The sequence below is a fragment of the Hemibagrus wyckioides genome, linkage group LG18 (genome assembly GCF_019097595.1).
Source record: "Hemibagrus wyckioides isolate EC202008001 linkage group LG18, SWU_Hwy_1.0, whole genome shotgun sequence".
Lineage (NCBI taxonomy): Eukaryota > Metazoa > Chordata > Actinopteri > Siluriformes > Bagridae > Hemibagrus > Hemibagrus wyckioides.
Window position 1 is genome coordinate 13,546,820 of NC_080727.1, and position 10,249 is coordinate 13,557,068.

Consider the following 10,249-nt stretch of genomic DNA (forward strand, 5'->3'; position numbering starts at 1 on the left):
ACTACCTCTCACTTTTTGTAAGCGCTATTGATCTGATTAATGACAACTTTTTCCCTACATCAAGTCAATATTCACCAAGTCAAAATTTCTTTCCAACAAAAAATCCTTTTTGTTGTAGCTTTACGGTGATCTAAACCAAATGTTTCACGCACTGCTAGTGCACGCCGCAATACAGCTTTATTTACTGCACATCTGGAGGCCGTGTTTATTCACTTTGTCAGAATAAATTAACCAAAACCAAACAGTTGTTTTGTTGTTAATGAATAAGACTTCATCAGATGCATGTTTAATTTTGTTATTGCAACTTCACTGAAACTATACTTCATGCACAAAATATAACAATAATAATAATTATAATAATAAATAAAGTCAGTGTTTTGATTTATAACCCTAATGATGCAAATGCTTTTAAAAAGAGTCATGATGGAGAATTGTTTATTTCGTGTCTCACTGGTGCTGTGATAGAGGATTAAATCTTTTGTGTTTGTTCTTTGTTCTTGCTATATAATGATGTGCAATGTAGAATTTTGTACTTTAAGTCATGAACACTACTGTAATTAAAAACATAAAAGCAGGAAATACACAAAAGCAAAAAAGCACAACATGGAGTTTATGATGGTCAGAGTTATTGTTATCACCCTGAAGATTATTTTCCTAGAACAGCATGGCTATACTCTTTTATCTACATTGACCAGGCATAACATTATGACCACCTGCCTAATATTGAGCTTGTCCAACCTGACCAGTCATGCACTGTGACACCTTTCTATCAGAACCAGCATTAACCTCTTCAGCAATTTCGTCTGTTGGATCGGACCACACGGGCCAGCCTTTGCCCATGTGCATAAGTGAGCCTTGGTCAGCCATGACCCTGTCTCAGGTTCACCACTGTTTCTTCCTTGGACCACTTTTGATAGATACTGACCACTGCAGACCAGGAACACCCTACAAGAGCTGCAGTTTTGGAGATGCTCTGATCCAGTCATCCAACCATCACAATCTGGCCCTTGTCAAACTCGCTCAAATCCTTACACTTGCCCATTTTTCCTGCTTCTAACACATCAACTTTGAGGACAAAATGTTCACTTGCTGCCTAATATATCCCACCCACTAACAGGTGCCACGATGAGGAGATAATCAGTGTTATTCACGTCACCTCACTGTTCATAATGTTATGCCTGATCGGTGTATTTATAGTCACTTTTAAGTTAACATTGCTACACAATGCTGTGCACCATGCAAAGTTAGTTCCTGTTCTTGCTTTATAGCAGCTGTAAACTAACATTCCCTCACACTTTCTTATCTCCAGACTCAAATGTTAAATAAATCTGCTGATAGAAAACCTTGACATATTACTGAGTTTTCATTTGTTTACACCAAACTCTATGTATAGTATAATAAAATGAACAAGCAAAATACATTATATTATGAGGAGCTTAAAATGAATCAAAATTAACACAGATATTCTGCAGATTCAGCCAAAGCCCTCTACGATTTGCGTGTCTCGAACGCGAGTACACTGGAAGTAAGTTTACAGGAAGAATCCTGTGCCTGCAAATGTGCCAATTCAAGTAGATTTAGGGGGAAAAAAGAACAAAACTCCACAGGTTGCTTTACAGATTTTTGAAAAAGGCTACAGCTAAATGAAGCATGTTTGTCCACAACAGTAAAATCACAGAGAAGCTGATTAATGAACAGTGCATTGTACTTTTTATCTGTTTGTATAGTTGCAGATCTTAATAGGAGCTATAAGAAAACTTTCCTCTCCAGCCACATACTTTCTTATCTCCAGACTCTTTCCTGAAGTGTTAAATAAATCTGCTGACAGAAATTTTCACCATATGAATGAGTGTGTGCGTTTCCTTGTTAAACAAAAACACATACTCAGTGTTTATTACGCAAACGCGTTCCAGTGAATGAGCAGTTATTATGGAAATGATAAGCTATCAGAACGAGCGCGTTAATATAAACCCGTCATTCAGGTTACAACCGCAGCTATGGAGATTCCAGCAATCAGAGCTTCTTTGTTTATATTTCACAATGCATTTTTCACCCCCTTTTACACCCCCTTTTACCCCTTAATTTTGCACCACACCTTTTTCTTTTTTAAGTGCGTTCGTTTAAACCCATAAATCCGTGAAGGGGCCGAGATGCTGGAAAAGGGGTCCGGCGGAACCGGAGCCAAGCGACGTCATGAAAGCGCTCTTAAAGCTGTAGTAATAACAATACAGACATTCTGTAGCCTGCATCTAATGTGTATAAAACCAGCATTACAGGATCGACTTGGCATCTGGCTGCTCTCATTATTTGTACTGGCTTCACTGATCTCCTGTTTTGCCCAAAGAACGAATGTTTGGCCCAAAAAGAAATTCCACAACAATTTTGAGCTTACACAAAACCCTCCCCGAACAAAACCCACAGGATATTTTCTTTCTCTGTCTCATCACTGTTCTTTTTCCAAACCGTGCCCTGAGCCGCACGCTGCAGGAATGAGGCTTTTAAACTGGCAGCACTCTCGAAGAAATCAAAGACAGAGGCTTTCTCTAGGAGCGTCCCAGCGTCTCCGCGTCTCGACCTCCTTTAACCGCCCAGCTCAAATAAATTAGCTCAGACTATCCGTGGAGGGTTTACCATGTTACGCTTCCATATTAATTCCAGCTGCTGCTCGGGTAAACTCGAGCCTGTTTGGAACGATTCGCAACAAATAAAAGAAAAGGTAATACTCCTGGGATATAACCTGAGATCTTTAAAAGGAAAGCGCCAGCAAGACAACAGCTGGTTTAAATAATCCTAAGACTGAGATTTTCTACTTGTTCAATCAGCCTTAATGATTTTAAGTAATACTTCGGATACTGATAAATGAGTAAAATGACACTGGTTTAAAAAAAAAAAAAAAAGAACAGCACTGCTGATTGGTGCTCTGGTTAATACTGGATTCTGATTGGTCAGAAGCTGATGATGAATTTTCTATGAGAGTAGCTGTGACAGTAATGCAGCTGCGAATCAAAGATTAATGTTGGAAGATGTCTCATCTAGTGCTTATCCTACACTGGGTCACAGGGAACCTGGAGCCTATCCCAGGAGACTCAAGACAGGGGGACACCCAGGACGGGATCACAACCCATCACAGGGTACAATCACACACACACTTTATAGATGCCACTCAGCCTACAATGTATATTTCTGGACTGGGGGCAGGAAACCAAAGGCCCTGGGGTGTGAGGGACACATGCAAACCACTATGCCATATAATTTTTACTCTGTTAATTAAACTTAGATTATATGGATAAGATTATATACATCCATAATACAATGCTCTGTTAATGAGAAATAAGAATAAGCGCGATAATATTAACCTGTGCTGCTGTCTGAGCTTTTGACCTGTCAGAATCCAGCAGCGTGGTATAAGAGAGTTTGTGTTAAGCCCTGCCTCATAGCTTCATAAATCCATGACTTGAACCTGAGCTCAGGTTACTGTCTGTCTGGAGTTTCTGAGCATCTTCTCCCAGTGCCAGTGTGGGTTCTCTGGGGTTCCTCCCACCTCCCAAAAACATACCAGTAAGTGGACTGAGGCATGATGAGTGTTAGAATGTGTGAGTATATTGCCCCACAATGGTCTGGCATCCCCTCCAGAGTGCATTCCCGTTTCACAGCCAGTGTTCCCAGGAAAGGCACCACATCCCTGGCCAGGATGAAACGGAAACTGAAAGTAAGAGTAAATTTTTCTTTGGATCTTTACTAGTCGCATGTCTAAGCCACACTGCTAACACCAGAGGCTGATTCTTATCCAGGATTCACTTTTTTATTGAATGCTGTGGTTTGTTAATCACACACAGAACGCTGCCACAATCTTTACATTGTGACCAAGCCTAACCGGCGACGGACTGGTAGGCCAAAACCAACATTATTATGCGTTTAAACTGGAGCCGGGCAAATTCCCCTGCAGTCACTGTGGTGTGTGATGACGCATCATTATGGTCACTGAAATAACGGCTGAATCATCCGCGGTGGAAACAAGTCACTTCCTTTCAGATTCTTTTCTCCCTTTTGTTGGAAGACAAAAAATTCCCTGTGTTGCAAAGACACTCCCAGTCACAACCAGTAAACTGGTATAGGCTGCATTTTGTTTTACACAGACTTTAACAGCCACTCTTCATCCGGATAAAGGAGTGTCAAATTCACAGCGCCTCTTTATTATTATTTATTTGTCAATATTTCATTTCCATATCAGAAAAATCACAGATTATGCTCAAATTATAGCTCACAATTTCTAAAATATTCCAAGTAAGGCTTCCTTCCAGCACAGATTTTAAGGATTTGAACAGGAATTAATTACTTCTACCAAAATATCCAAAATTTTTGGTAATTTCAAAACATTCATTTTTGGTTTTTTCAAACTTCCAAAAGAAGGTCTCGACTCCACATGGGACAGTCGCACACGAGTACACAACACCACTGCCATCATTTTTGTCTAATGCCCACAATAACAATTAGTGCTTGCTGAATATCAACGCAGCTGAATTCTGGATTCTGATTGGTCAGATGGTGTTGATTCATTTTTTTTTGAACAGCAGCTCGGACAGTAGTACAGCAGCTGATCACAGCTGTATACTGTATTAATGCTCTCTTTTAAATATATTATCACTTTTATTGCAACAAAACCTGAGTCTAATAACCCACATACTGTTTGTTGCATGTTCTTTAAAAAGAATTGCTGATCAGGGAAATTTATTTAACATTTATGGAAGGAGTCTCCAGTGTCAGCACTCTGTATTAGGCAAAGGTGAAGTCATGGAAAAGTCTTCAGAACAGAAAACGCTGATTAACTTCAGAAAAGAGGGGAAAATAGAGAGGTAGAATGTGTAGATGTAAAGAGAGAAGAACCTTACAAAAAGGATTTCTCCGTTAGTTAGAGGTCCAAAGGAAAACGTGAAAAGAAAAGAAAGAAAGCAAGCACGTGTCTGAAAAAGGAAGTTCCATGGAATCTTACTTGGAAACCATTTAATAAAATCATTTTTGAGCTTTTGCATTAATGGTCATTTTGGCCATGTCTCAAGTCCAAAATTTCAATGCAATCCCTCACACTTGCTCATCCAAGTGTACCATGATTTATTGTAAAATTGAAGTGTGTCAAATATATAATATGCAAATGTATTACATCAAATACAGTTTTACTTCTTTTTTCTTTTTGTAGTAAACCAATCAGAGGTGCAAGAATATCCCCAAGACCTCTAAAAGCATTAATTACATCCAATTACACACTCAAAACACTAGCAGATATCAAGATACAATGCTTTAAATAAAAAAGCTTAGAATTCAACAGTTACCACCTTTCTGATTTCCTTCTCTTTCTCTCTCTCTCTCTCTCTCTCACACACACACACTCATGTCATACTTACATCAGTTTTCCTGAACTTCGCTTTAAGGCTTTTCATGTTAGTCCATGCAGATTCCAACTAGTCCAGACAGGTCTGAAAATAAATCCAAAGTTTGTTTATTGGCATTCTGGCATCCAAAAACCAAGTACAGCAACACAAATTAACCTTCGATGGAGCGGATTAATTACAGCTGACTGCATTTTATTTAGAGACAGGAAGCATCAGGATTCTCTAAAACTATTCTACATTGACACACAATGTGTGTGTGTGTGTGTGTATTTGTGGACTTTTACATAGTGTATGTGTTTTTAAGTTAAGTGTTTTTTCATTAAAATTTCTATTTAACATATTAACATGAAAATTCGGTTTCAAAAGCAGAAAACTACAAGATTCAAGATTTTAAGTTTCTATGAAACTTAAAAACTTGAACCCCTAGATGCATAAATAAGGTTTTATGAACACACTGTGGCATCAAAAGGAAATCATGAGACTCTTCGTGATTTCAAGTACAAATTTTAATCAGTGATGCGCTTCCAAAAATGCTGACTATACAGTGAGGTTAAGAAGGCTCTAGGGAATGGAAATGATTTGGATTGAGTGGCCTGTGCACTGACCTATGAGAGGGCTGAAAATTCCTACTAGTCCCCTGGGCTTAATAAACTGCTTGGATTTCTTCATGTGGTGCCATGTTTGCTTGCTTATTTCTTTAACATTCTAATTAGGAATATCTTCCCCAATTAACTAAATACAAACACAATTTGCATATGAATAAGCATGGTTAGGTAAGCATTAATGATTCCCTGTTGGCATAATATATTGAAGTGTAATAAACTATTCATATATTTACCCTGATTAGATCATTGTAATTAGTCCAGATTTTAATATTTATCCTTGCTAATGCAAACAACAGGAAAACATTAACATTCTTTAAACTGGGAGGCAGCTGCCAGGTTTGAAAACAGCCTTGTTATTCAAATTCTCTTATTAAATGCATTCTCAGAAATGTTTATTAGTCTTGTGCAGTGAAAGGTAATACTGTGATGTCATTAAGTGGCGATCATTGCTCATTTTGCACCAGGGAACAGCTCAGATATTCTGAATGTGCCTTCCCTGCTCATGGCTCGTTTACTAAAATAAAATAAAATACTATTTTACTAAAATAAAATAAAAAATTTGGTAAATTTTATGCACCTTCATAAACTTCATTAAAAAATAAAAATTTAAAGGCTTAGTGACAAAACTAGTATCCTTTTGAATAGACTTTAGCAAGTTCAGAGGAGTGTGTAAAGCCTGACTAAGTTGCACTTCACTGATCGCCTTTGTCAATGACCAATCACTGGTCACCTTTGTTTGCCAATGACCAATCACTGATCGCCTTTGTTTGCCAATGACCAATCACTGATCGCCTTTGTTTGCCAATGACCAATCACTGATCGCCTTTGTTTGCCAATGACCAATCACTGATCGCCTTTGTTTGCCAATGACCAATCACTGATCGCCTTTGTTTGCCAATGACCAATCACTGATCGCCTTTGTTTGCCAATGACCAATCACTGATCGCCTTTGTTTGCCAATGACCAATCACTGATCGCCTTTGTTTGCCAATGACCAATCACTGATCGCCTTTGTTTGCCAATGACCAATCACTGATCGCCTTTGTTTGCCAATGACCAATCACTGATCGCCTTTGTTTGCCAATGACCAATCACTGATCGCCTTTGTTTGCCAATGACCAATCACTGATCGCCTTTGTTTGCCAATGACCAATCACTGATCGCCTTTGTTTGCCAATGACCAATCACTGATCGCCTTTGTTTGCCAATGACCAATCAGTGATCGCCTTTGTTTGCCAATGACCAATCAGTGATCGCCTTTGTTTGCCAATGACCAATCAGTGATCGCCTTTGTTTGCCAATGACCAATCAGTGATCGCCTTTGTTTGCCAATGACCAATCACTGATCGCCTTTGTTTGCCAATGACCAATCACTGATCGCCTTTGTTTGCCAATGACCAATCACTGATCGCCTTTGTTTGACAATGACCAATCACTGGTTCCCTTTGTTCCCAACAACCAATTACTGATCACTTTTTTGTCAAATGACCCATCAGTGATCAACTTTGTCAAAGACCAATCAGTGAGCACTTTTGTTCCTAACAACCAAATCACTGATCACCTGTTTGTCAGTGCCCAATCACTGAGCACCTTTGTTTGTCAATGACCAATCACTGATCGCCTTTGTTTGACAATGACCAATCACTGGTTCCCTTTGTTCCCAACAACCAATTACTGATCACTTTTTTGTCAAATGACCCATCAGTGATCAACTTTGTCAAAGACCAATCAGTGAGCACTTTTGTTCCTAACAACCAATCACTGATCACCTGTTTGTCAGTGCCCAATCACTGAGCACCTTTGTTTGTCAATGACTAATCACTGATCACGCTTGTTCCCAATGACTAATCACTAATCATCTTTGTTTGCCAATAACCAATGATTACATTTGTTTGCCAATGACCAATCACTGATCACCTTAATTTGACACTGACCAATCACTGATCACATGTTTGTCAATGACCAATTACTGATCACATTTGTTCCCAACAACCAATCACTGATCATCTTTGACAACGACCAGTGACCAATGATCACCATTGTTCCAAATAAGGAATCATTAATAATGATCACCTTCAACCAATCAATTTACATTTCTGGCACTTGGCAGACCAGAGCAACTTATAATTCATCTCATTTTATACAACTGAGTAATTGACGGTTCAGGGCCTTGCTGAAGGGCCCAGCAGTAGCAGCTTGGTGGACCTGGGCAATGAACTCACAACCTTCTGATCAGTAGGCCAACACATTAACCACCAAGCACCCACATCCCCGATAAGGAACAGATTACCCCAGCAACTCAATACGGTGATATTAAGAAGTAATGAAAGTGACACATTCCCAACATTCAACAAGATGTGATCCATCATTCTGTATTCTGACAGCTATATTGTTCTATTCTATCTTAAGCAGCATAAAAAAACAACAACTTCCTCATTCATGGCACATTTTCGCTATGCAACAATCAGTGCGAATTGGACCTATATGACGTCATCTAGCAACTTCTACTTACTTTTGGGGGCAAAAAAAGAAGTTTCCCTACGACTCTGTATCTACAATCTGAACATTCTACTGCACAAAACCTATATAGAAAAAAAAGTTAAAAAGACATGTTAAAAAAGAAACTTGGTCGAACGCATCGTTTGCACAATTAGTGCATGTGGATAAGTTCTTAGAGAAGCATGCACATTAAAACACACATGAGCTGATTGGTATTCCTAATGCAGGAGTGGGAGAGTGAAGTTTCCTCGGCTAGCCTGCAGATAAGCAAAGCAAACAACCGTGTTTCCAAGCACGAGCGCTCCTTAACAAGTCTAACACTCTGCTCCAAATGACACCATTCAAAAGAAAGTAGATTAAAAAGCATGCTGGTCATTCAGACGAGTTTCCAGTGGACAGGATGTTACATGGTGACCAGCAACTAATCAGATTTCGCGCAACAGTGAACACGGTGTGTTGTTTCCAGATCCCGGACACTCACCCGCTTTACAAAAGTTGAACTTGGACGGTTTTGTTGCAAACACGCTCCGATGAGACACACAGCTTCATAAGGCACTGTCTGCTTTAATGTATTAGTATTACTATGATGCTAACAATTATTACTATGAAAATATGTAGACACGCAGCTGATCCTAACCCACAGCTCAGCCCATTCAAATGGCCGGAATGGGAGCACCGTCGCCTCTCATTGTTTCCCTCTTGCACAGAGAAAGCGGTCACGTCCCAAAATGGCTCCTTGATCCTTGTAAGAGTGCTCTATGTAGTGCACGAAAATCATGCCTTGTGCGCCCAGGGCACTTGCGTGCACGTTTGGGATTCGACCTGTGACGTCACCCGCGCCCTGACCTCGCGCGCACGTTTGTAGACTGAATAGTCGGCTAAAAATATAACAGTCAAAACATTTCATTTATTTATAGCTTACATATACGCGTTTGTTTGTTCGTTTTAGTTGCAAACCATGTACACTTTTTACACATATTCTTGACTGAAGACCAATCACTTCACTTATCTTGAAATAGTATTTACAATGAAATAAGACAATGTTTTTGTAACTAGTCTCCTTGAGTGGACACATTGGCACGTGCCTTTCCTCTTTAGATAATGCTATAAATGATCCCTTTTGGTGCTAAGAATCAGGACACAAAATTATACACGTATGCATTCTTTGCACTTTGTATTAGACTTTGTATAAAAGCTGCAGTTCTTTACTCACTCCCCGATTTTTCTATTCGTCATACTTCAAATTATTGAAAGTCAAATTGTTATTTTTGTTGTTGTCGTTGTTTATTGTCTAGGGCAGTCTACATGCTACCAGTAAGCTTCTTCCTATTTTCTAAAAGTTTGGATTTTCCCCGATTTGTTCCACCTTATCAAACTTTCTTATATAAGGCACAATAAAACAATGCCGCAAATATATCGTGCTATCTTGTCTACTTTATTGCTGTAAGATGATCAGAAATCGCCTCCAGCATAAAACTACAGGCAACAAGTACCGATAGGATCACACATGCCTCCAGTTACATGAAGCAGCAGGACGGGTGAAAAGTGAAGTGCGCATGCGCCGTAGCTGGACACCTGCTGGGGTGCATGAACTCGACCTGCTCAAAGAATCTGCTGCGATAAAAACCAGAAGCAGTGTGTGTTTGCAAAGTGCGCCGCAAGGTGGATATGGGAACAGAGTGCAATGTTACATGCACGCTGATAATCTAGTGCGAAGTCCAAACTTTTGCAGACCCTTTAACTGGTCAAATAAATTCC

At 39.4% G+C, this 10,249-nt stretch overlaps 1 protein-coding gene across 2 annotated transcripts in view; it reads right to left on the reverse strand.

Moving 5' to 3' along the window:
• Positions 1-9,201, reverse strand: part of rai14 (retinoic acid induced 14) — a 69,686-nt gene extending 60,485 nt beyond the window's left edge. For both annotated transcript variants that reach the window (XM_058415842.1, XM_058415841.1), the window contains exons 1-2: positions 8,973-9,201; positions 5,400-5,471 (exon numbers count right to left, since the gene is read on the reverse strand). In XM_058415842.1, coding sequence (XP_058271825.1) covers positions 5,400-5,435 — 36 coding nt within the window. In that variant the 5' untranslated portion in view covers positions 5,436-5,471; positions 8,973-9,201. The remainder of the gene's footprint in view (positions 1-5,399; positions 5,472-8,972) is intronic.
• Between the last annotated feature and the right edge of the window lie 1,048 nt (positions 9,202-10,249).